Source organism: Falco cherrug, chromosome Z, assembly GCF_023634085.1.
Source record: "Falco cherrug isolate bFalChe1 chromosome Z, bFalChe1.pri, whole genome shotgun sequence".
NCBI lineage: Eukaryota > Metazoa > Chordata > Aves > Falconiformes > Falconidae > Falco > Falco cherrug.
The window spans coordinates 24068254-24094976 of NC_073720.1; the positions used below are offsets into that span (position 1 = coordinate 24068254).

Below are 26723 nucleotides of genomic sequence, written 5' to 3' on the forward strand. Positions count from 1 at the left end.
TTCAGGACATGGTTTGGTGATGGACTTGGCAGTGTTACGTCTGTGGTTGGACTCAATGGTCTGAAAGGTCTTTGCCAACCTAAACAATCCTGTGATTCTATTTTATGATTCTATAAAGAACTGAAGGGATCTCTGAGGATGGACGATGTGAACAACCATTTCTAGCATGGCAGGTTGTTTTCAGTTTTATTAATCAAACTGGTGCTTCTGCTGCAGAAACCAAATAGTTGTGGGGATAATATTATTCCCTTGCATTGGCATGGAGAGATTTGTCTTAGCAGCAGTCTTCTGTAAGCAGCGCTCAGAAGCGGCCAATGTAAGCTGTCCCAAATTTTATTCCCCATGTTCCTACGGATCCCATCAACACAGTACCAGAACACAGTTAACATCATTCGGGCAGCAGTCACAGGGTGCCATCAAGACAGAGAGATACAGGAAAACCAAGAGCCTGTGCCACAGAGTCAAGTGCTCTGAGACAATGACCTTCTGCAGTTAGAAGGCTTTATGAAGTGCTTCATTATTTTTCAATTTTTGTAGCAGTAACTGGGGTTGACTCAGATTGACAGGATGTCCCTATGCTCTCAGCTTTCAAGAAGACTCTGCTCAAATGCAGGTGCCATTGTCCTATAAAGGTGGCTTTTAAGGTTGCCAAAGTACCTGAAAGGTGTAGGTTTTTAGGGGATTTGTAGATACTCTGTAGTTACTATTATTCTATTTGGTAGTGAAAAAAAGTTCTGGAATATTGTGGTCGCTGCAGTCTCCTGTTCCAGGCTGAGTAGCTGTTTTTCTTGTCTCTGAAACACTGTGATAATTTTCAGTGCTATCTAGCTACTGCACTGTAGTCTGACCTTAAGTGTAAAGAGAAAAAAAAGTGTAAAACCCCCATGTTTCTGTGTCCATACTACAATAAAGTATGCAAGAAAAAATATCTACTGTGGATACCAGAAAAAAAGAGGTATCTACTAACTGCTTTATGCATGTTTTTAGAGGCCATGTTAGAGACTGTCTCTGTAAATATAAAGTACTAAAACACTGTAATCCTGCAGTATAATACTGCATACTATAAATCACTATGCTTATGTGCCTCCAGGCCTACAGTTAAGTGTCTAAGCTTTTACAGTGTCTAAATTGCCATAATGCTAACAGTCATCATCTAGATATGCTGACTGGGAAAAGAAAAGGAAAAAAATATTAAAAAATGCTTTGGCTTATATGGTCCTGAGCCTTCATATTTGCAATTTCACTCCTAATATAACATATATCAAAATCAGGAATACTGAAGATAAGAACACTACTGAAACCACTTGAACAGTACTATAGCACATGAAGTATCTTACATGTTTATTAGTAGAGGTAGGCTTCTGCAGTCATCATACATCTGTATAAGTGCACAGTTTTTCAAACTGCCTGAAGAGGTCAGTTGTAGGTCCCTTTCAACTGAAGTAAAAATCCCCCAAAAAGAACCAAACAAAACCCAAGCAACCAAGCCACAAAACCCTAGTTGTCCCTAATCTGAAGACCTGAGCACTATGCATCTCCTAGGTCCATGGCCCTGAGTAGGTACATTATTCCACCAAAGCCTCATCCTTGTCTAGGTGAAACTGTCTAGCAAGTGTACTCTTTTTCACTCCACATAAAGTTTTCTTTCTTTGCTCTCAAAGGATACATCATGATGGATGAGTTCTTCATTTATATTTAATCTTCATACCAGGGTTTTCTATGTATCTCTCCTTCTCCCAAATGTACAGTTTATAGCCGTTATACAAATAGTGAGTATAGTATTGCTCTAATGAGATCAACTAAGAATTAATTATACTGTGAGCTTTATAACTGAAAGTGGAGTATATACATCCCTTCTATTTGAGGCAAATAGGCCCATGTATACTTTTAGGGAAATTCTTCTGGCCTGATAAGTGGTTTTTCTTTAGCAAAATGTCAGGCAATGGCTAACATCATGAGAGCAATCCTCACTGGGTCAAAAGCCCAAAACTGTCTTTTGAGTTTCGCATTTGAAGGCTGCTTCATACACTGAAATTGCTCACAAGCTATTGGTTTGAGTCTACGTGTTTACTTTATACTTTATATGTAACATAATAATATGTACTGGTTTGGGAGGCACAGAGTAAGAAAAAAATAATTCAATGTTTACAGGGATGAGTAAGTTATTGAAGGTACCAACTGCACCAGTAAAACAAGTTGCTCTGACCAGAAATGGAAGAAATACTATAAGTAAGAAGCATGGATATTTCTCATATTTTGGAAACGGACAAATTAGGCTGTGTTCACGTGACTGCTTGATAATGATTTTATAACATTTGAGGACCTCATTGTCCATAACAGGTTTTCATTTCAACCCCTCTACTAGACATTGCAAGTAGCAACAGCTCCGCTAATAGCGGGATCATTTGTGTTCTCCCAAATTCAAATCAGGCAAAGTCACCTGATCAAAGTTATAAAAACAAAGAAAGAGATTTAAAAGACTGCTTAGACCTTTGAGGTGGTATGGAGAGTTGCTCCTATTACCTCTTCTTTCAATGAGCAGACGTAACAAGGGTGAGTGGTAGGTAATGTGTACATTGCTTTGTGGCAAAACAGTACGTTTTAAGTGCTAAGAAAAAATAATGTGAAACTTTAAAAACCAGTGAAACACAGGTTGGTTCCTGCCAGCCCCAACAGACATAAAGAGATATAAGTAAAGAGAGGGTGACTATAAATAAGGAAAACTAATAAAACTGGTTTTGTTATGGGGCCTCACTAAATCAGTCAAGTGGGGGATATGAAATTTGAGTTTTTTGTAAGCATGGCTATTCTATAACTCATACTGCCTAATATGCATAGAAATATTTGTATAAATGTGAAACACCCTTCTCTCTAAATGAGAGAATTTTGAAAGATGCCTAAGAAGCCTCTGGTGCTTTTGGTACAGCTGACCAATTTCTTTCTCAACAAAATAATTTTAATGAAATGCCCCTTCAACTAGAGACAACCACAATAAACTGGGTCATCTACAATAACTGCAAACCATTAATGCCTACAGAGTTCATGGGTGAGAAGCTGCTGCAAGCTGGAAAACCAGTTCAGACTCCTTGCACCATGGAGATACATAATGGAGTAACAGAGAGAGCATATTATGGAAGACCCTTTTATGCCCTGCATTCCAATGACTCCTCCTCTGTGCAAGCTTTGCATAGATAAATGTAGGAAGAAATAGCCTTATTTTAATGCGAGTAAAAAAAAACACCCCAGTGCTAGTAATGATACTTACTACCATCTTAATTTACACAGCACTATTCGTCTATGATGAATAAAGGTGTAAATATCTAAGACATAAAGCACTTAATGGTGCTTTACATATATGGAGAAGCATAATTTTCTATTCCTAAATGCAAGGCTTTTCACTCTTTTGTTAGGCCAGCTTTGACCAGCTGAAAAGCTTCTTTGGAGTGATAGACGCTTTTGCTGGAATTTCTACTGAAGAACTTACCAGTTCTGAAAATCAGGTCTTAAACTGACCACAGTGATTAGAGAACTCCCCTGATGACCAGAACAACATTGTACTTAGAGCAGAAGCCTTGAACTGGCTTCCTGAGCACCCTGGGACTAAGCACCTAGCAGGAGGTACCCTACCAGAAGGTTTTCCATACAGTTCCCTGAAAGTTTTGCCTGTGTGAGGACAGTAGGTCTTTACAGAGAGCGACTGTAGTGAAATAGCTAACATAATTATAGCATTGATCTAGTCCACCAAGGAACCTTATTGAGTACAGACTAACTATTGTCACAAGCTCACTGTTCTATATGGTCCAAACGGCTCCATTTAAGCATCAGGGGTTTTGGAACTTGCTTTTATGGTATGGGCAATTACAAAGATGCTTCAGTTTGAATTCACTTGTCCCATGACAGCTGGTCCAGATGGCAAAAGCACTACCTGGCTTTGCTTGAGATAGTCTTGGGAAGCAAACAAAACCTGATGCACAGTTTGTGCTGGCTTACTGCCTAGCTCCATTTCCAGATTGGGATGAGCAGCCTTTGCAGGCACCTTCACTGTCAGACTCATCAGGGCTTTCTGGCTGAACTCCATGCTGGTGTAGTCACTCAAAAGTGGTACTGTAATGGAAATGATTCCTTCTTCTTCACTTGTAACTGCTTCTTCAGGGATTTCTTCATGCCTTAGGCTTATGTCTGTGTTATTGCTAGGTTCTTCTGACTGGCAAGTGTCACACTTGCTGTCTTCTCCACCACCTGTGAAGAGGTCTAGCTTCAAAGAAGCCTTTGACTCATGCTCTATGACATAAAGGCTGGTGGTATCATTGTCTGACAGGGCCTGAAGCAGCGACTTTGAAACAGGTTTCCAGCTAGTCTGCAAGACAAAAATAAGGAGAAAGAATAATTTTAGCACCATACCTCTGCTAATTGCACTCAGCAATTTACTGAAATACATAACAAAAGACTAAAGCTAGGAGACAGGCAACCTGGTCCTGCCTATATAATAATGCTAACTAATGCATTTCATCTCATCTTATTTTTTTTAAAAAAACAGGGAAGAAAATACTTATTTCCTTAATTCAGAGGCTCATCTTCTCCTCTCCCATACTATTTAAGCAAAGGTTTTCTTGTTTTTATGTGTGCTTGGGACAAAATATAGTGGTGATATAATGTAAGCTTTGTGATGTGCTGTTCTGAGACCCACAGCTTTCAAAAAGTTTAACAAATGTGCTAATACAAAAAGGCAGCAGCTTGAGTTGAACAGCAGCCAACTAAGCTTCGGGTATCAGCTGCTGCAAAAAGTTTGTTATTCAACTTAATGCCATGTTGTGATCTAAGTGTATCTTGGGTTATCAGCTTTTGCAAATTCTGGATGATTAAATGGAGAATAGTTTGCAACACCAAGCACCCTTCTTTTCTATTTAGATTGCTCTGCTGCATTTGCCCACTTTTGCCATAATTTTTTAAAAATTATGGACAGGGTGATACAACTGTTAGCTTCCTCCCCACCTTTTTCCCCCTCCCCCCTCTTCAGTTGCTCTGAATTTGTTTCACACATTATGGTTGTTGGGTTTTTTTTGTTGCAATAAATAAATAAGTATAAATTGTTTTTTATTTTCTTTCTTGTGGTCTGGCTTGGAAAGGAGCATGTTGTTCTTTGGAATCTCAGCAATCCCAGATAAAATATCTCAATTTTTCTTTGATAATGGGATGAGTTGACACCTCTAGATGGTCAGCTTTTGCCTTGTTTTGAATGAAGACCTGTGTGATACGTATCTCCATTATCATATTTATTATGAATGGGAGCCTGAACTCTACACCTACCAAATCTAAAATCAGTTCTGTGTAAGCTTCTGTCTGAAAGAGGCACTAATAGGTGAAGAAGGAGAATATCTGAAGAATCTTGTCTAAACATGAAGAACAGGACACTGATGGGGTGGCTGGCTGGCCACATTAGTTTCCATAGTTCATTTTCCTGGCCTCTGTGTTCTGACTGAATTGAGAGTGTCCCCACTTGCGCCTGCTGCTCTGTACCATGGGATGTTTCATTGCCTTAGACTGCAGTAGAGAATGCTCTGTCTGGATTTAAAGTACAAATTTTCTTGGCACCTATCTGGACTGTATGTGTGTTTCTGTCAAGAGTTGCTACATTGCTCAACTAACCTGATGGGGTTCAGTTGAAACAACCTACAAATAGAATAAAAACACGCAATACACTAAGATTTATTCCTTGGTTCTGTTTTACAGGGAATACCTTTCTCTACATTTCATGAAATCTTCATAACATCAAGTTACTTCTAGACAACATATCTGGTAACTGCTTTATTGTCCTGTCTCCTCACACAGAGCTTTTCCTGTTCTCCCCAAAACCCTTATCTGATGTGTTAGTTCTGTTCCTGCCATGTTATCAACATTACAGTATTTGTCTACCAGACTTGGCTAATACAGTCATTATTTCCCTTTATAATCGCTTTGCCTTTGCAGGCACAGTTAAATGCATTTTAAATAGGTATATTTTGCTTTAATGTATTTATGTCGAAGTGGTACTCTGGTTCATAAAACCCATTTGTCCTTTCTATAACATGCAACTTCAATGTTTTTTACCTGCACTGCTTCACAATGACAAATTATTCTTTGAACCTGTTAGGTTATTTTGGCTGGTAGTTACTCCTTTCTTGCTGAACTTCTATCCTGCAATTCAACTTCACCCAAGATTATTACATTGAAACAGCTTCAGGTCTTGCATTTTCTTTAAGGCTGAATTTCCCCAAATGCTGAATATACTGGATTCCTTATTTTTTTTGCCTTTGAGAAGTTTTACTTCAAACAAGTATTGAATCTGCAGGTCTCCCACTTTCTAAATGCATGGTGGAGAAGAAGTAAGAGGATTAGGTGGATTTATTTTTGATGGAGTGGTCAGTGAGGGACATCTGGATCCCAGCACTGAGAACTGGAAGTTGCTTGGTGCTCATAAACAGATCAGTTTCTTTAACTGAACAAAACAGTGAAACTGCAATCTTCTAACAGCATCGCTGACTTTGTACAGCTGTACATTTGTACATCTGATCCTCCTTTGTTCGGCATTATCTGGCTTTGGCAAAATGACTATCTGATACTACCTCTGAGCTCATCACTTCTTTATCCACATTTAGGTGGAAGAAAGGAAGAAAGCAAGCAAGGAAGTCCTTGGAAGTTCATACTTGTTCTGTTGAAGGAAGCAACGCTGATGTTCAGCAGAACCTTTGATTATTAGTAGCTTGTCATGTTGCTGATGATTTCACACTGTGTCCTAGATTTGGCCATTGTCTAGCTTGTAGATACCTCCCAGCTTCTGCCTGATCTTTGACTACATAGATAGAAGCCTGCTTTGTTAAAGCTCACAAGCTGGCTTGAGAAACTAGATCTATGAGTGCCAGATTAAGTTCAGATCTGCCAGAAAAAACAAAGACATTTAAAAAGGAAAGTAGTGTAAGTTCCTGCTCCAAAAACATAATGGTTAGTGGTCTGTGACTGGGCAGATAAACTGAGGTGCCCTAGGGGAAGGACTGAGTATCTGGTGTCAGCAAAACTGAAGCAGAAACTTGTTTAAAAGGGAGGAGATAAGGAAAGGAAGATTCAAGTAAGTCCACTAATAGGCAAAAGTGAATAACATGGTCCCCAGCAGCCTCCTCTAACAGCTGATTTCTAGGCGTTTCTTCAGTCCTGAAATTTAGGTATCCTTAACAAAGCATATGGGAAAGCTGTGGGCAAGATTTTAACACATACTGGCTGAACCCTGGTGCCTGCTGACTAGTAGGTGCCCCCCAGCCAGCTACCAGCTGACCAGTTAGAACCCGGGATTGCTCTGGAGGCAGGTAGTCTTTCCCTGACACTTCTGTGGAAATAGGCCACAATGAGTTGTATTTTGCATAACTTGTACTTGATAATCAGTTGCAGTTGTTGAAAACTGAATTTCTCTGTTTAGACTCTATCTTCCCCTATCCAAATTTGCTTTGTTCTTTTAACAGCCCATACCTTTAAGTATGTTCTATAATGTTCTCAAAAAGTCTGAGAACCTTTATTAAAATAAAAAGTGCAATGGACTATGCCTAAACAACAACCCTCCCCCATGCTATATTTCTAATATTACCTTAGCTTCCCAACTGTTGATATTAGACATTTACTAGGGTGAAGTGTGAAAAGACTAATAACTAGCATTACTGATTAATCAGTAGAAAAGATCTCCCTTGTGTATTTTTTCACACCATCAGAAGAGTACTTGCCATATCTTGGAGTGCACTGCTATTTCTTGGACTTGGTACACTGGGCCAGCATGATATTTTCAGCCTGAAAAAAATTTTCTTATTTTATTGTCAGGTTAAATGACTGATATTTCCTATGGATTTAAATTAACTACCATTTATATGTAACATTTTATTGCTATTTTCATGACCATCAAACAAGACATTCTACGATGACTATTAAGCACGATGTCAATTAAAAGCTGAAGACCAAGCTTGGTAGTCTATACTGAAATGCTGAATTAGTGACGATTAGCATCTTTGTTTAAGGACAAAGAAGCTGTGACAGGAGCTGGTGATGTTGTCTTTTTCTATACCTTTAATCATGGTATATTCCTATTTTGCTATCATTTCAACAAAACCTCCATCTTCCCTGAGGACTCTGGAACATGTAGGATGAAGTTTGATTTAGTATTTGCTCCTGGGCTTATATTTAGAAGTTTACTTTCCCTCAAACAAAGAGCAAGCTATTGCAGTTTTTAGCTTCTGTACCACGGCACTGGTGGCCTGCAAGAGGCTCTGCCTGGGACCTGCAGATGATAACAGGGGGGACACTACAGGTCATGCTCTTCCCTGATTGTTTTGAGTCTGGCTCTTTCTGAGAGCTATTACATACAGTATGTCACTGTCTCCCCTGACGCAAACCTAAACACGCCTTTAGTAAAAGCTCACACCTGCTGCTTCTGCTGTAGAGGAAGGGGTGTGTAAGGCAGAGCTGAGTTTGCCCATTGAGCTGCTCAAATGTGTTTAAGCTGGCTGCTTGTCCACAGACCTCTCATCATAGTCCTTTTTTCAAGCTCCTTCCTTGCACCTGGGGGGCTCAGAAACAGCAAAACTGCTACCAGGCTTCTATGATCTCCAGCATCCCTGGGCCACCATGGGCACCACCCTGTCAGGCATTGCCCTCCCTGGCCCTTCCAGACAGGGTGGGCTGTAGTGGTGACCTGCCCATCACTTCTGACATCCCTGGGATGCTGGGGCTGGCCCCAGGCTGGCAGGGGCCAGCTGTGATTTCCCTGCGGAGGGGCAGCAGTGGACCGGAATGAGAATTTCAAAAGGAGTTTCTGCAGAGCTGACTGATCCCATTAGCATCAGTCACTCTTGATTGTTCATCATCAGCTCCTGTGGGAGCGGAGTGAGCACACCTCTTGGCACCCCCCTGTGAGCTTTGGGCAATGACTCACTTCCATAGGAACCTGCCCTGGTGGTGACTTCAGTGTTAGGTTTTCAAATCAAATGTGTACTTTATTAGCTGTAAGTTATTTGCCCCTGTTTAGGCTGTGTTTTGAGGTGAAGCCTGAGGCTGTAGAGTTACTGGATGTCCTTGCTGATCCTATGAAGTTGAGTGTTTGGCTGGCTGGTCAGTCTTTTTTCTACAAATCAAGCAGGCAATTGAGATGAGGGGATCTTGGGACCCTTTGCCTCAGTTCCAACTGTTCAATACTACTACATATTTAATTGCAATTTTGTAGTGTTACATTGGGCTTCTGTGTGCTGTTTTTCTATTTGCCAAAAATTCTTTCCTAATGGGCCTAGACAATGAAGTGTGATCTTATATTTAACACAATGAAGTTTGCCGTAAGTCAAAACGTCTGTGTAGATCTCAGAAGTTCTTGTTAAAAATACTGGATCAGTTATAGAGCAACTTAAATTAAAATCTGAAAAAGAAAGTGCACAGGAGACTGAATGTGGAGTGTGGTCTGTTTCCCAATGGCAAGGGCAGTTTAGCCTGATGCATAAGCTGAAGAGAGCTATGTAATGATGTATGGCTTTAAAGCCATGGATTGTACTGTCTGTCTGTTCTGTCCTTTAGCAGTTGTGCTTTCAGCTTCTGAGGCTGATGCTTTGTAAAAAGGAGAAAAAGAGAGGGCAGTGTTCCAGGACATCAAGATAGTAATATGAACTGTTGTACACAACTAGGTTTATCAGAAAATTAATATTAGAATCCATTACTGTGCAAGCCATTTTTCTTTTAGTGGTAGTGTATGCCCCTAATATTGTATCTCAGATAAATTTGAGGGGGTGGTGTACTTTATTAAAGCAGAGAAGAATTTCTCCTAAAATAGGAGGACCTCATCCATATCTTACAGGGACCCTTATAATTCTGTCTTCTTCCTACTCATCCATCCATTACTCCCTCTCATTATGCACTTATGTGCATAATTTATACAGTTAACATCCAAGTGTGCTTGCAGGAAACTGCTTAGATAGCAACACCAATTTGTGTATGCTGCTGGAATTTATTTTGGTTTTTCAATAGAAGGGACATGATTATCAGCTGGGAATGAAAGAGCAAATAATCAAATGCATGGGTTTTCCATATATGTAACCTATTTTCCACTGTGAGAAATAGTCCTTGCTCCTTTCTAGGGTGTTTGAGACAGGAGGTAGTCAGGTAGCTGTACCAAAACCAAAAGATAACAGGTATTTTACAAACTATTTTAACCAGCTTATAGTGCTTTATAACTGCTCTCCCTGTGTAAATGAGTGTGTATCTTTTGTGTTGTGTGCTTTTTACATTCTATTGCTTTTAATGATAAAAAGGGTCCAGTGCTATTAAACTCAGGGTTAAGCAAAATGGAAGCACTGCTAAGAACTTCAGCCAATATTCCCTCCTTACCTTTTAAGCAGCAGGGAAAAAGCAAGAGGTGCAGAAACAAGAATGAACATCATGCCAAAGGAAAGGCCAGTCACAAAACCTTCAAATTCTCCTTTATCTGATGGGAAATGAAAAGAATGAATCAGACTTACAATATTAGCATAGAAAGGCTCTATTGTCTTGGCAAAAGAAGTATTTCAAACTGAAGTCAAGTCAAACTTTATGCATGTTCTGGGTTTTGTGTAAGTGAAATCTGGTTAAAACAAGGCCTGGAATTTCTGGGGGGTCTGAGGCTTTCAGGTTTGTAATTTTGAGATACATAGATGTATGGGCTGATTCTTAAATCCATCAACTAAATTAAACACTTTATAGTAAGATTACTTTACCTACTTCACCTGCTATTACATGAACGTGAGCTGTAGCTTGTTTAATGGGTCAGGGCCCTGATGCATCTGACTTCATAAGGAACTATTTAAATGAAAGTGGCTTTTAATCTCTTCCAGGTTTTACTAGTAGGGTTTGAGATTTTTTGGTGAGATCCCACCTGGTCCTGATGATAATAACATGATTTGTTTGGTAGGTGCCACGTTAGGTACCTGTTAGGAACATTAAGGCAATTTTATTTGCAGTCAGCCATTTGTCAACCCTTGCTGTGAACCTACATCTATTGTGTTAATACTTGCTTGAGATGCTTCCTCGCACCACCCCACCCGATTGAAGGAGATTAAGTGCTTGAAAGGTTAAGGAAGGTTGATAAAGTGCTCAGGCAGCCAGAGCAGTGCTTCTAACACAGGAACAAAAGCAGTCTTCTGTGTGAAGAGTGGGTTGGGGTTGAGGTGTTCTTTACAGATCGCTAAATCAGAAGCTTCAAAATAGCATCAGGAAAGCATGGTCAGCTTGTGATGGTGTTGCTGATACTGACAAACCACATCTGTAGGAAGGCTGCTTGCTTTTCATTTTCCTACCACTGGCCAACAATTTAAAAAAAAAAAAAAATCAAACAGCTGCTTGATTTTGCTTAAGAAAGTATTTGAAAAGCTGCAAATTATCATAAAAGCCTTTTTCATCGACAAAGTAAAGAAACCTGAGGTTCTTCTAAAGGATTAAGTAACCTATGAAATGTTGGGGAGGTGGGGAAATGGCAAATGTAATGTTAAATGCAATGTAATAACCTGCATTTTTAAAATGTTGCATTAAATTAAGTCTGCATTTTTGTTACTTTCCTCAAAAATTGAATCCTATCCAACTACATCTTTGGTAAGATGTGTGGAATAAAGTTCTGCAGAAAAGCTCCAATGGAGGCACTTGAATTTCTTGTTTCAACAGGAGAAAGGATTTTGGTGGGGGTGAGGACAGGGCAGAAGCCCTGTTTGATTTCAAGGAAGGTTTTTAATTTCTTTCCTTTTTCTTTCTGCTTCACACTCTTGACTATTCAGTTGTTTGTGTGTATACCTCCTTCACATAATACAAAAAAGCTGTAGTAGCGAGAAGCTGTTTGCATACTTCTGTCTCTGAAATTCACAGGTTATATTTCCTGTGGCTGGTACCATCTTAGTCTACTCTTTTTTTTTTAATTATTATTTTTTTTTATTTATTTAGAAAGCTTCAATTGAATGAAGCTGTGGTCAAACTACAAAGGGTCTATTGCAGTGCTAGATTTAGCTTAACTGCGAAGGTGTTATGAATGTTTGAGAGACCATAGTTAGCCAGCCCTGTATGATTACCATTTATGAGGCATTATAGATGTAACTATATTGATCTTGTCTTATCCTGGTACCTTTGAAAAATGCAGACTTTCCCCAGCCAACTACAGGACTTATGTAAAATGTACTTCGATTATTAGGAAACAAAAAATATTTTGATTAGCTGTCACCCACAATAGGAACAATTGAGACTTTACGTATTTATTATTAGTGTTATTGGTTCAGTGGTCTAACTGGAAACCAGTTTTACATGATTGCTCAGGATGTGCCAAGAGCAAAGGCTACTGAACTTAACTAGTTACAGGCAGAATATTTAAACTGCTGAACTGCATGGCAGGAATGGGCCGTAAATAAAGATATGTGCATACAGCTGGCATAAAAAGGTCAGAAAAAGTTTCAGAGATGCAGAACCCCAGTTAAGTGTTGCCTGTATGTTAGGTAATGCAATACAGGCAGAGCTGTGTAATGCATAGTTTACCTCTAGCAAAGGAATAACTTTTCATGTTTCCTATCATTAACTAAGGACTGACTAATAAATCTTGTGCATGAGCACTTTGTTGCTCCTTGAAAAGCTGGAAAGGGTAGAGAATAATGGTATGTATAGTACATAAAGCAAGGATTGATGCTGGGTAGCACAGGTGCGTAGAGCCCCCACAGTACCATATTTTGGAGTGCTGAATGGTTGTGAAAGAGTTGGGGGTCCTTCACCAGCATTAGTGAATCCTGAAATCTGCACACGGTAGACTGTTTTTTCCTTCAGTCCGGTAAGATGGTAACTTGTGGTAGAAGAATTGAGAGTAACAGCTGAAACAAGAGGGGTTGGGGAAGGAGACAATTAGATGAACTCTGATGGCTGAGTCTGTATCAATGTAGCTGACTGTGGAAAAGACAAAATTTCTGTGCCCACATCCACACCTGGAAGAAGCTACCCTGTGCAAATGTTCTTCAGATGGGTACAAGATTTCTCCATAATACTTTCGTGCATTTTAAATCCAGAGGTAAAAAGCAGGAGCTTTTAACACACCACGGATGTTTAGGTGGTAAGTGCAGAAGGCTGTGTGTACTATGTGACAGGAAAATACACCTGAGACGCTGAACAGTGGTTTTCATGTTGGCTGTAACTGTTAACACAAGGGCTAGACTCAGTCACATGCCTTACCCTGACTACAGTAGTCAGTGGTTATTCACCTCAGTTAATATCACTGCTACTACTCATGATTCAGTGCAGAAAAGGGGCTGTGCATTCTGCCTCACCTACTTTGTAGGGCTTTCAACTCCATCTTTTATTTCTGGTGGTGCAATGACTTCTGCCCTGGTCAGAATAATGCAATCAATTATGCTGTTGTATGCCTTTTGCAGCACAGAAATTGCTTTTCAAGTTTGTCACTGTGAATTTTAGATCTTCATAGAAGTGGAAATGGTGCTGTAGCTTCTAGGGTTCCTTCCCCAAAATTCTTCAATAAAATTACTCTCCCTGCCTGGAAAAACATAGTAATTGGGTATTGTCTCACTGATGTATTGACTGATTAGGGCAGAGGAAAAAAAAATAAAATTAAGTGCAGTCCTTGACACTGCCTTCTGTATCCTTTTGTTTCATCTTCTTTAGCTAAACACAAAAGTCATCAATTTAAGAAAATGTTTCTAAAAATTAAATTAATAATAGTGTCTCTGAAGACAGGTAAGAAATATGAACTGTATTCCCTGCTAATTGAGTTCAGAAGAGAAATACAGAATTTCCTAAGTCCTATAGAAAGGCTTAGAGCCAAGCTTAGCTAAGTTGCAATGAAACATAAAAGTATTGTGTCCAAACTCTTTACACCTCAGAAACGCTGAAAGCATACACCTTCCTTCCAATGTTACTAGAGAATTCAGCAGCAGTCTTAGAGCTGTAAATTTTAAGGAAGTATTTTCTTACCGATATTTGAGATGGTATCTAGAAAACTCTAGGTATTCATAGGAGCATTAAAACTCCAACCAGGAGCTGATCTTTAAGAACACCCAATCCACACGGGAATCTAAGTAACTCAGTAGTGTGCTATGATAGCACTTAGTGATCTGTATGAAGCTTTTCTGTCCTGGCTCTGAGCTGCTGCTTTGTTCTGAGCCTCGGTGACTTACCCAGAGACTTTTTCCTTGATGAATCTGTGTAGCTGATCCTGTAACCCTGGAGAAAGCCCAAACGGTCCTTGGCAGCTATTTCAGTCCACTTCACAAGTGCAGAATGCTTTGTGATATTCAGAATTGTCACATTAGCAGGACCTGTCCTAGGAACTTAAAAATCAGACAATAATTTAAGTTCTGCATCAATACTTGTTCAATAGATATACAAGACTGAAACCTAGCGGCTTCCTAGAGAGCTCCTTGCCTGATTCTAGTTGTCATAAATATAACATTAAGGGTGGATGAGAAAGGAGAAATCCCATAAAATAGAACTTGTGACTCATAGCCACAGCCACATTTGCTTTAACTTGCAATATAAGACATTACCAAATTGAGATTGGAAAATCTAACTTTGGCCACACTTAAATTTGAGCTACTCTGAGACCCTCTTTCTGTTATTTTGGTAATGTCATGTGTAATAATATTTCTGTGGACCTGTCAGTAAGGAACAACATCCAGGTCTTTCACTGCCGGTGCTTGACTGCTAGGACCAAAAACAATGTTAACAGAAGAATGCTGTTAAATCACCTGGAAAGGAAACTTTGTATAGGATTACTTTTATTGCTGCAGATAGGAAGAGAGAAGAAATATAAAGAATGAGTTTATATAAAGGGGAGGAATACCTCCTTCAACTGAATAAAAGTGGGTCACTCCAAAAGTCTTTTCATGTCTTGTGAAATTTTCACACTGACACACATCAGATGCATGTACCATTATTTTGTACAACTTATATGGCTGAAAATTGTCTGGAAAACAAATAAAGATACATCAAGGTTTACTGCAAAGTTATAAATGATAAAGAAGGGAAGGAGAGAAAACAACTTTATAACTTTTGTGTATAATTCTTACTTTCTGAGACTCAAAGCACAGTATAAGTTTACAGTGTTTTACACTGAGTACAAAATATATGCATCCTTCTTCATTGTCTCTAGATGATTAATACAAACTATTTTAAAAGCAAAACAAGACATAACATGGGTTTTCTCTTAAAACATGCCAGATCTGCTTATAGTCTCCTTCTGGAAGGCCTCAGCTGTTGAAAGAGAAGTAGGGAACTAAAATGGCAGTAGATATCTTAGTTTAAGGACAGTATTTCTCCCTCAGCTAGCATATTTTAAAATGAGCAAAAGAACTAGATGTAATGTGGCAGTGCAGATGTTGCAGAAGGACCAAGAAAAACAGTGCATTCATTTATAGAACTCTGAAGCTAAATGCTCTCTACTGTACATAAAAGCCAGTCCTAAATGCCAAGAGTTACCTGCATGATTTTAATCAACATTTTCAATGACTGTTCCATAAAGTGGTCCCTGGATGCAGATCATCACACCTAGCTTGGTAAACAGAATACTGGAGTTGAGAACTTAGGTTTTGACAAAGGCAAACACTGGGATAAAAATAAAATAATCTGAGGGAGACTGTAACAGAGCAGTGTATATTTAAAGTTAAGTTTACCTATGCACAAGAGAAACTTTTTTTAAAGCCAGTAGTGTATAGGTCTGCCTGGAATGTGGACAAGGAGAAACATTATACCAGCAACAGTAGCTGAGCTGCATTTTTTGTACAACTGTGACCAGAAGAATTCTGCTGAAGACTCTGCTTTTTATCTGCCTTGGTGTTGCTAAAAATAAGATGATGTCTCAGCACCGGACAAAGATAAGAGTTGTACTTATCTTTGCTCTTTTATCCATTGGCTCACAAAAATAGGATGAAAATCCTACCCTCCCCAACCAAAAACAACCAGTAAATGAAATGGTGCCTCCGTAAGTATGTACGGCGGTTGCTGTTACCTAGTGTGAAATTCCCAGTAGCTGTAGTTACTATTTTCATGCGCATATCCTCTTTACCAGTGCCCCAGTCAACCACAAAACATTTTGGCATGTATTCTGGAGTCCAGGTGACAACTGCATTAGTTCCCTGGTGTTTGACATGGATTCGGCCAGGCAAGTCTGTGAAGAAATATACTGTCAAAGTTCAATAAACAGGAAAGCTTTTTTTTCCTTCCTTCCTTTTTCTCTTTTGCTCTTTTTTCAAAGATTATTCATTAAGTTGTTATCATTGCAGGTGATCAATGTATAGTAAGGTTTACACTAGTATGTCAGTACAGGAAATTTAGCAACTAGTACTTTGCAATGATGTCTGGGATCTCCAGTGTTAATTGCTGTTCATGACCTTTAACTTCCCACAGTGGGAAAAGGGGAAACGGCTGTTCCAAGCCTCGGCCAGAAGAAGCCTGACATGGTTAAATAACCTCCTGAGAGCCACTATTAACTGCTACACATAGGGAACTGTGAGATAGTGCTTATCTGGGGGAGGAAGAGAAGGGGCTCATTATGGATTATAGCTATATGATTTCATATTCCTTGCATTTTTTGCAAGGATCTTAAATATTTTGAGATTTTTAAAGACAGATTATCAAACTAGGAAAGACCATCTGACTGAAACTAAGGGAGAAGAAGAGCAACCTGTCATTTTGGGGTAAGAAGTGGATCTTGTGGCAGACAAACAAAATTCTCCATTTCATCTCCTGTCTGAAAACAAATATAATGAAGTAAAATTAAAGAAAATAGCTGAGGAAAAGTTGCGCATGCTGAGAAGGAATTTATCTTGGGAACACACTTAATGTAGGTATCTTCCTCATAATTCATGACAGAGACAGAACCTGCATAGAATTACAACCAAGTATGAAACAGGTATCTGGAGAGAGCCATGAAACAAAAGCTGAGCGGTTCAGTAAACAAATAGCTGTCAGTCAAAAGATGGCTTGAAGTGGTGGCACATATTTCATCAGAATAAAGTTAAAGCAGTCAAATTTAAGGCAAAACCAAAGTGTAAAGTCTTTGCAGGGCAAAGGAGAACAGAATGAGGGGAGTGCATTAGAAAATCCTGGTTAAATCAATTAATTCCATCTGTCTGGATGTCAACAAGGGTCCTTGTACACTTTTTACTAGCTCATGAGAGAGCTTAATTAAAAAAAACCAAACAAACAAAACTCAAAAAACAAAAAACTTGAAAGAGAGGGTTTTTTCTTATGTTGTACTAACTATACCTCAAGATTGTAACAAGTGAAACTAGCTTATATTCTAAGAAAAATATTATATTGTTTAAATGAAAAACCCTATGCATTTAGGATCAGAAAAGCTCACATCTTCATTGGAATATGACATATACACCCTATCTATTCCTCCTCCCATGTGCCAGTAGGGGTAACACTGAAATGAAGGACAGTAGCAGGTCTCTTAAGTTACTTAGCTCAAACACCTTAGATTTGCACATAATTCTGAGCTTTGTTTAAACTGCTGGCATCTACTTAACTTTGAATACACTCCATGAGTCCTTTTTAATAGGTAGATCTAACACATAGTTCACAGAATCACAGAATCAGGTTGGAAAAGACCTTTAAGATCACAAAGTCCAACCGCTAACCCAGGACTGCCAAGTCCATCACTAAACCATGTCCCTAAGCACTGCATCTACATGTTTTTTGAGTGTCTTCAGGGGTGGTGATTCCACCATGTCCCTGGGCAGCCTGTTCCAATGCTTCAGCACCCTCTCAGTTAATTTTTTTTTTTCCTAATATCCAATATGGACACCCCCTGGCATAAACTGAGGCCATTGCCTTTTGTCCTGTCGCTAGTTACCTGGAAGAAGAGACTGACCCCCACCTGCCTAGAGCCTCCTGTCAGGTAGTTGTAGAGGGCAGTAAGATCACCCCAAGTCTTCTCTTCTCCAGGCTAAACACCCAGTTCCCTCAGCTGCTCCTCGTAACACCTGTGCTCCAGACCCTTCCCCAGCCCCTTGCCCTTCCCTGGACACGCTGCAGCCCCTCTACGTCCCTCCTGCAGTGAGGGGCCCAAACCTGAACACAGGGTTCGAGGTGCAGCCTCACAGTGCTGCTAGTTATTTTTCTAGCCTGAGAAAACAAGAAGTGCTAAACAGAACATTAAATTGCTTAGTCTGTTAGTTAACGTCGATCAAATTCCTTTCTTAAGAAACAGTACTGACTCCTACTGTGCAAAATATCAGCCTGATGAATATTCAAGAGAATGCTTAACCCGATTCCAAAGACTGTCAAAAGGTAGCCTAGAGATGGCTCATAAAACTCCACTGCTCTAGCGGATGACTTACAAGGTAAGTACCTGATGCAGAGACATTTGGGACAATGTAGGTGGCTTGTGGAGATTCTCCTGCTTTGTTATAGGCAGAAATATTAACTCTGTAATAAGCCATGGAGAGATTTAGAAGAACTTCTCTATTCTTTAGACAGATGCGATTTGGTGAATTCCTGCAACTGTTGGGTATTCTTTCCACATTAATGTAATATCCAAGGATGTTCTCGCTTTGTGTTACCTAGTAAGAGGAAAAAGATTATTATTCTATAAATGTTATTACATCCTGTGCAGAAAATCAAGAGGAATTAAATTGTATAAACAAAATGTTACCTTTAATGATAGGGATAAAATCATACTGTTTTAATTAGGCTATTAGGAATCAATGAAGAAAAGCATTTCCTTAAAATTAAAAGCATGCTTAAACTGAGAGGATTAAGGACAGGATTAAGTGTCTTGCTTAATTGAGATCTTAGCTATGTGTATCCAATTAGTAATAACAGCAGTGAAGCAGCTGTGATGTTCTCTACATTTCACTGGAACATACCCCTCATAATTAGGAACTTGAAAGTTAATGAGAGGTGTTTAATTGCAATTTATGCCTCTGGGAGCCTTCATTTACTAGGTTCTGTTAGGCATCTGGTCTCTTTGAGGATAAATGCTAGTAATTATATGACAACTTTGGAACACGTTATATATCCATTGATACAAATTTTTAGGTGTTGATGGTTCACTTGTTATTTTACCGCACTAATCTTCATGACAGATTGGAAAATGAGTGCACAGAAATGGAAATACCGCAATCTAGATAGAAACTGAACTTGATACGTGAAGGCCTGTGAATCCTGCAAGGATTATTTCTGATATCAAGCTTCTCTGTTATTTCTTGGCGCAAAACTAATAGTGTGAAGACATCACAAAGCTGGGAGATTGGATTATCTTAATGAAATAATTGGACACTTCTGGAGTAACAGACAAGGTGACATTCAGTAATTTAAAAGGCAGAGACACATGTGTTAAGAATAACTTCTGGTAAAGTTGGAAGCTCTTAAAATGGAAGCAGGTGTTTTTCCCAGGATAGGGAAGGAAGAATTGGTGCTGTTACTTGGAGCTCAGGTAAAGCTGCTGGAGGAATAGTGTTATAGTTCTCTCACCAGGCTTTGAAACTGGAAAAACTTTCTGTGTAGGAGAAATGATTCCTAGGATATGTGAAATATGAGGTCTATCACACAAGAAGAAACTAGCAGAATTTCGCTTTCTTAGCTCAGCAAAATGAGACTGGAAAGGCTAGCATTGCTCTGTCTTGTGCAGTCCTGCAGGGGGTCCTGTGTTATTTGCAGCCATGAAAGCAGTGTGTGTTGCCTGGTTGGGTGTTCAGAGCTGAAGCCAGTTATCTTGTTCCTGTTGATCCAGACTCTGTAGAAGCTGTTCAATGTTAGCAAAAGCGGAGAGCTATGGCTAGCCTTTATCACCTTCAAGCTGGTTTTTTTTTTGTTTCAGGTCGGAACAGAGCCAAAGATTTATTTTTTTTTCTCTTTACATTTAACATGTTAATTATTGAGTGCACTCCTTCCCTCAATGTTATTTGAAGGCATCTGAACTTGAACCTTACATCATATAATAGACTAAGTGTTATCCTGAATGAAGGTCCTAGCCTTGCTACTATATTTAATATTACTTTTTTTAACTAAAGCATTTAGATAGAGGAAAATTTTTCTTAGCTTTACATTTAAATTGGCACATGTGGTCTTTTGCTTTAGCACAAAATGAATCATTTACTCTTCAGCTTTACCTTCATCTCAGGAGATAAGGGGAAAAGGGGATCTCTCATCCTTATCAGGAGATGAGGTGTCCATTTCCTCTGATGTCTTTTCTTAACAAAAATGCAAAGGGTAACTACAAAATTTCATGCATCCTCTGTATTTCAAGACTCTGCCAGTCTCTGTCCATTCTGCCGGGGATGTCCCCTGTGTCAAACTTCTTGGAGTTTGTAGACATTCTTGATCTCAGAATCTAGATAGAATTGATTGGTTCCCACACAAACACCTCTACGAACACCTTGCTTATTTGAAATGGCCTGTGGAACCTTCAACTATATATTCAAGACTGTCAGTTTTCCATTTCTTACCAAGATGACTTCAGATGGTAAAACTGACTGATCTGCTGTAGTCAGTCAGTTGATAGATAATGATTCCTGCTGCAGAAGAGGGGTTGCTTCTGACACGTAGGTTTGAACTTTAGATGTCATCATGGGAAGCGTGCAGTTAGATGCTGTTCTTGTAAGCCAGAGGCTCTTTCTCCATCCTGATTATAATGTAGTTGCATTTCTGAATTAGTAAGTTAGTAGATTTAGCAAGCTTTTCTAAAAGGTTTTGGTCTCTCTAGAATATGAATGGTCCTTAGGAACACATGAAACACAAGGTGCGTCATTTGTATGCACTAAAGACTTAGGAGGAGCTTTCAAGAGACAAACTTGAGGCACAGCAATTTTTTAGGTAAGCTGCTAAGAATCTTTATTCTAGTCAATGACTTTAAGCGCAGTGCTGTTTTAATAACTTTTAAGGTTTATAAATCGGTGCTGTTTTTCCTTGCTAGTTTCTAGCACCTAAACCACCACCATACAAATGCAGTGAATCCTGAAGCAAAAGTACAATATTCAATGCCTTTTGCTTATACAGTGTAGTCTCAATACAATCAGTTTTCCTATAAAGCAATAAATTAATAGCATGGACGTAATAGAAGGTACCCAGACTCAAACTGAACATTACCTCCCACTTCAGAAGAACACTTCTTCTGCCTGGAGAGATTTCTGTAGTAGCATTATATGATATTCTTGGTTTGTTTGTGAGCTCTGGTAAACATGGAAAAAGATGGAGAGGTGCTCATATGAATTAGTTTGTTCTTCATATTTGCAAAATTATCTGACTATGCTATTTCATATGATACAACACTTCAAAAGGCTTTTACATCATGTTTATTCCCACTAGGACAAAACTATTTCACTTACTGCGAGGGACCAAAATCTCTTCACTCCAAATGCAAACACAGTGGAGACCATCCTTGGCTTTGCATCTGAGCTGAACAATGTATGAAGACATAGCATTTAAGTTCGAAATGGTGACATTGGCAGCATTGCTTTCTACAGGCACCTAAAACCAAATGATGTTTAATTTATGTGGCAGCAATAAAACATAACCTTATGTTAACTGTTTTCTCAGCCAAGGACCAGTCTTCTAACTACAGCTGAAAGTAGGGGTTCCTATCATCGAAGAGGAATTACTATGCATTTTAGCCAATATCTTTTCATTCTTTCAAGGCAATACCTGCCTGTTCATGAGCTTGTTCTGCTCAGTCAGGACATGTAAGCAACAGTTTAGGTCTAAATATTGATTTTAAAAGCAATTAGGCATTATACAAATACTGAAAAACTACCACTTAGCTCCAAGCCTTGTTGGCATTCTGAAGAACAAGATGTCAAAATCAAATTAAATATTAAAAAAAAAAAATTAAATCCCTTTATTCTCAAATGTTATAGTATATTTGAATTGATCCACATGACTGATGTGGTAAGGAGCATGGCTGGACTGAACATATGACTGTCCATGCCTCAGTACCACAGAAGTTATGTACATCTGCAGCTGATGATGGCACTGGAGCTCCAGTGACTGTACAGGGAATGGAGATTGCCTTGAAACAAAGACACCACCTGTGTCTAAGGAAATCCTTGAGCTGAAAACTGTAGGAGAATACATGATAGCAAATTCTTGCTATATGCTTGAACTATTTTATAGTCTTGCCCAGATATCCATTGGTGGGTGCTATTGGATCATAGTATCCTGCATTAAATGGACCTTTGTTCTGAACAGTTACAGGTGTTATGATGTTTTTGGTAGAAGTGTTACTGCAGATTGAAATAATTGTTTTAGGGTTTGTCTGTTGTGAAGTTTTGTTTTCTTAATTATATGAACTTCTACAAAAAAAAAAACCAACAACCACAAAACCCAAACCAAAACCATCAGAATTCTGCTCAAATTCCCCACTATTAGGTGACCAGCTCTTCTTTTTGGTTTTCTGCAGTGCTTTTCTTTTTTTATTAGAGTTAATTAACTGGCTTCATATACTTTTGCTAACAAAACTAGCTTGGTCACAACCCTCCCCTACAATACACAATATTACAGAAAACCTCAAAATATGCTACAGAACAACAGGGAAGTGAAACAGATTGAAGACCCAAGTGTTATATTATATTACAGGTGTATTAATGCTACTCTTGATAAACACTATTTCTTAGCTAGCTTTATATATCTTCTGTGCTTGTATGCCCACACTCACCCTTCCCCTCTAGTCCCATCTGTAAATGCAGCTTACATTCACGTGATTATGCAGAGATTATAGCCTAAGTTCAGAGGATCAGCTGGGACACGGGAGATAATGAGTATTTATGACCTGTAGTCTTTCAGTACTCTGTCATTCTCATCAAGCAGTGTGGCTGTCCCTACTAGTCCTTCACATTCCTAACTTGAATTTTCTGTCTCCCCTGCCTCCAAACCTTGTAGGATATGCATTTTTACTGCTCTTAAACTCTCTGTTCTTCCACATGCTGTGTACCAGACTGTCTCCACATGGTTATCTATATGTCACGCTACTGGGTGGAGAATGCTTGGGTATCTGACTGTCATAGAATGGTCTAGAACTTGCATATCAATGAATATGGGAACTCTTCCAAGACTTGCACTTTCTCTGTAGGAAGGTGAAATCTTTCTTACACATATTCTTCATCCAACTACAGAGAATAGCTTGAAAAACACAGTTTCAGGGACTCGGTGATATGTATATATGCATGCCCGTTGGCAAAGCCTTCGCATCAAGTGCTCATAACAAGGGGCAGGAAGAGCAACCATTGCTGCTGCATGCCAATCTCACTGAAATTATGACTTTTTTCACCTCTTTCTTTGTCCCTTTAGTTTTAGGTGTCGTCTTGTTGCACCATATTCTCACTGTTGTATGTGCTAAAATGCATCTGCAACTGATCTTGTATTACAGAGAAGTTATTTCCCTTGTTGTCAAAGAAGGAAATGTGTAAAACCAAAGCAAAAACCAAGTGTGTAAGGTATGAATTACCTTAAAAATCAGAGCAACCTGATCTCTAATCAGTTTGAAAATTTAATGATGCCAGCAGAAAGACTAATATTGCCCATCACTTAAACTGTAATCAGGATTTGAGTTTGCATGGCATTTCGGATATCCTTTTCAGCTTTTGCATTGCTGATGACTGTAGTGTCTCATTGATGGGTTAATGAACCAGCTGACATGTAATTCTGGGGTTTTTTTTCCTGTATAAAACTATTAATCTTTCTTTCCCAAACAGCTCAGGATCTGTTAGAACAGAATTAAGGGACCTTTGTGAGATTTGCCTACAAATCGGCTGCATGCTGTGCTTCCTTGCTCCCCTTGTTGTGCGTGATCTTCAGCTGCATCCTGTTGATGTCCTGCTGTGTGTGCTATGTACTGCTGAGCTGACAGCGAGGCACCTCATGTTCTTGGTTGTCATCTGGAAGTACTTACCACTGTCCACCGAGCGGATTCTGTGAGTGCCTCTCTGTATCTCAGCTCATACAGTATAGGAGTTGCAGGCAGGTCCCATTTTATTATCAATTGGTTTGTGATCTGGTGAGCATTTATGATAGATAGTGTTGAGCACTTCCCTAAAATGGGGAACATGCAACTGTTATAAATGCAAGAGATGCAGGAAAGCTTTGATAATTTTGTCTTTCAGGCGTCATTTATAAAAAATAAAAGACTTGACAGAGAATATTGAACACTTAAAGATTTTTAAGAAGACTGGAAATTAAAAATTACTATTACTATATCTTCATGGTATGAAAAAAAGAGGGTTGTTCCTTTTGCCTTTCTTTTGTAAATGCTTCTACTGATTTCAGGAAGACCCTTTTTCTAAGCAGGTGAATCTGCAAAAGCAAAATCAAAATGTCAAGAGTACCTATAATCATGAATTCTATAAAAACTTTTCAGAATGTCTTCAGCAACTGTGTTTAGCTATATAATTGTAAGTGCAACTACGTTTTTGTCTTTCTCTCTAAAAGCCACAAGGTGGCCAAGAGCCTCCAGAGGAGGTCACGGTGAATATTCCGGTTGTACTGGTAGTGCCCCCCCAGCAGAGAGGAGCACTGTTTTTTTCTTGGACCATGATTACTCTGAGAGGTGAAGTTTCGAGAAGCTCTCAAAGTTATCTCAGTAATCAGATACTGTAGGGAATCTTTAAATAAACTCCTAAAGCACATAGTTGATAGGATTCCTTTTTTCATAACTCCTCTGCAGCACCCTGTAATGGGTAACCAGCCTTTGAAAAGAGCTGAACTTTGAAAAGGTTTCTCAAAATGCTAATACTCTATAACAAGGATTCCTTAAGCACATGGTACTGAGTCAACCTGCTCTTTGTAAACCAATGAAGAAGTTCAGATGAAGAAGTTCAGACAACCATTAAAGAGAGCACAGGAAGCTGGTTAAGTACTGTACACAAATACTGCTATATATTTTCCTGGATGTGACTATTTTATAGTCTAGCAAATTATTTAAAGTAAAACCCTTCTGTAAAAGCTGATAGCTGCTATTGACTTCTAAAGATTTCATCCAAGGAAGCCAAACTGCAGTTTAGCTCTCTGAATCAGTAAAAATAATAAGCGTATATTGTAAGTCACAATTTTGGAAATAATCTTTAAGAAAACACCTCAGCTGGGCACTGCAGTAAAACAACTCATGAAGATGCTGTACCTGCTTCACTCGGTATGACTGAGATCTTCTTTCCTTTCACGCAGCTGTCATGGGCATAGTTCACTGCTATCCAAATAGATGCAGATCGCTTCATGTAAAGATTCCTTCGTTCTATCGTAATGGAAGATGACGATGTGTTTCGTTGAAAAAGTTTTGGTATTCTGTCCCTTTGGAGAGAAGGAAGCAGAATGAAAAATAAACATTTTATTGGATTACTCTTTCCTCCCCCGTCTCAGAAAGTAACATTACAGCAATTAATAGTTTTCCAGCTACTTATATACAAAATTCAGCAGCTTGAAATCTTGAAGGTGGGGCCTGAGCCGCTTCAAACAGCAAATGTAATTACAGTACCCTAGGAAATTTAGAAGGTATAAAATCAAGTTAGAAATTACTTCATAAAGTGAAATTGCCACCTACCATAGAAGCACCTAAATTCCTTTTGCACAGCAAAATTTCCCAGTTGCCTGAATCTAAATTACGACATAGGTATGAAAAACCTTTTGTCAGTTGTATGCCTGTCTTCTGACTTGTTCCTGCAATAAAAAAAGAGTCTGACAGAGATGTCTAAATGCCACCTCAGTCCTCAGCCCTGTAGACTTCCCCTGGTGTACCTAACACACACAGCACAGAAAGTCCGAGAGGTTTAAGGCCTTACATATGAGGCTATTTCTGTTCTGCCTAGGTTCGACCCTTGCCACCCACTCACATCTCTCTCTCTCTCTTATTTACTTTCTGCTGCACACAGGAGAGATTTTTTTCAAGGTTAAAGCTCTGCCAGTTCAAAGTTCTTAAAGAAATGGGCTGGCATACTAATTTGCCTACCTAAATATTAAATGTGCTGATCATGATACAATATTTAATAACTGAACACTTGAAGGTTCCCCTGTCTTCTGTTTTGGACTAGTTGTGAATCAGCAATTAATATTTCCAAGTACAATTTTGAATGCTTGGTTAGAACTTCTCTGTGGGAGTGTTTTTCGTTAATCCTTTCCTTCGTGACAACTAAATCCTAAGGAGCAAGGATAATTTCAGTGTCAAACTGATGTTACTTGCAGAAAGGGGTGATGTCCTTTTCTAGGCAAGGAAAAAGCCCTTTCAAGCATTTTTTATTTCCTTTTAACCCAATAAAAAAGAGGAAAGGAAGTTTTTCTTTTAGACCACTGGATTGAAGCCTAGGAGACTGAGGCGCAAGTTGTGGCTCTGGCTTGGGACAATCAACACCTCTGTGAAGCAACTGGGTCCCTCCTTCCCCATCCACCTCTCTTTCACTGTTTTTTTTCTGCCTTCCTCATTTAGAACATCAGCTCTGCAGCCTAGGAACAGCACAGGCTGATCTTGGCTGAAGACTCTAAGCACAGCCAGTTTACCATTGTGTCAGCTGATAACATCTCTACAGAAGCAGAGCAGTTTCACAGGTACTTCTCCCCTTCCAAGAAACAGGAGGTCCTGGAAGACCCAAGAGGCAAGACAGCAAATGCAGTGGTGTTTGGTGCTTGCTGTGAGTTGGCACCCGCTGCTACCTCCAGTGAAAAAATCTTAAAGGCAATGGGGGGAATCACTTCAGCCCTGAGGTGGCTGCTTTGCTCTTCTGCAATGTGCAGAA

The 26723-nt window shown here is 39.2% G+C and overlaps 1 protein-coding gene across 1 annotated transcript in view; it reads right to left on the reverse strand.

Annotated features, from left to right (window-relative positions):
* Window positions 1-1110: 1110 nt before the first annotated feature.
* Window positions 1111-26723, reverse strand: part of LOC106631293 (interleukin-31 receptor subunit alpha-like) — a 34749-nt gene continuing 9136 nt past the window's right edge. The window contains exons 5-16 of the mRNA XM_055699072.1: window positions 25121-25287; window positions 23897-24036; window positions 21339-21480; window positions 21100-21182; window positions 18362-18572; window positions 16013-16171; window positions 14849-14971; window positions 14184-14336; window positions 12726-12869; window positions 10384-10480; window positions 7746-7809; window positions 1111-4357 (exon numbers count right to left, since the gene is read on the reverse strand). Of these exons, the coding sequence (XP_055555047.1) occupies window positions 3872-4357; window positions 7746-7809; window positions 10384-10480; window positions 12726-12869; window positions 14184-14336; window positions 14849-14971; window positions 16013-16171; window positions 18362-18572; window positions 21100-21182; window positions 21339-21480; window positions 23897-24036; window positions 25121-25287 (1969 nt within the window). The 3' untranslated portion in view covers window positions 1111-3871. The remainder of the gene's footprint in view (window positions 4358-7745; window positions 7810-10383; window positions 10481-12725; window positions 12870-14183; window positions 14337-14848; window positions 14972-16012; window positions 16172-18361; window positions 18573-21099; window positions 21183-21338; window positions 21481-23896; window positions 24037-25120; window positions 25288-26723) is intronic.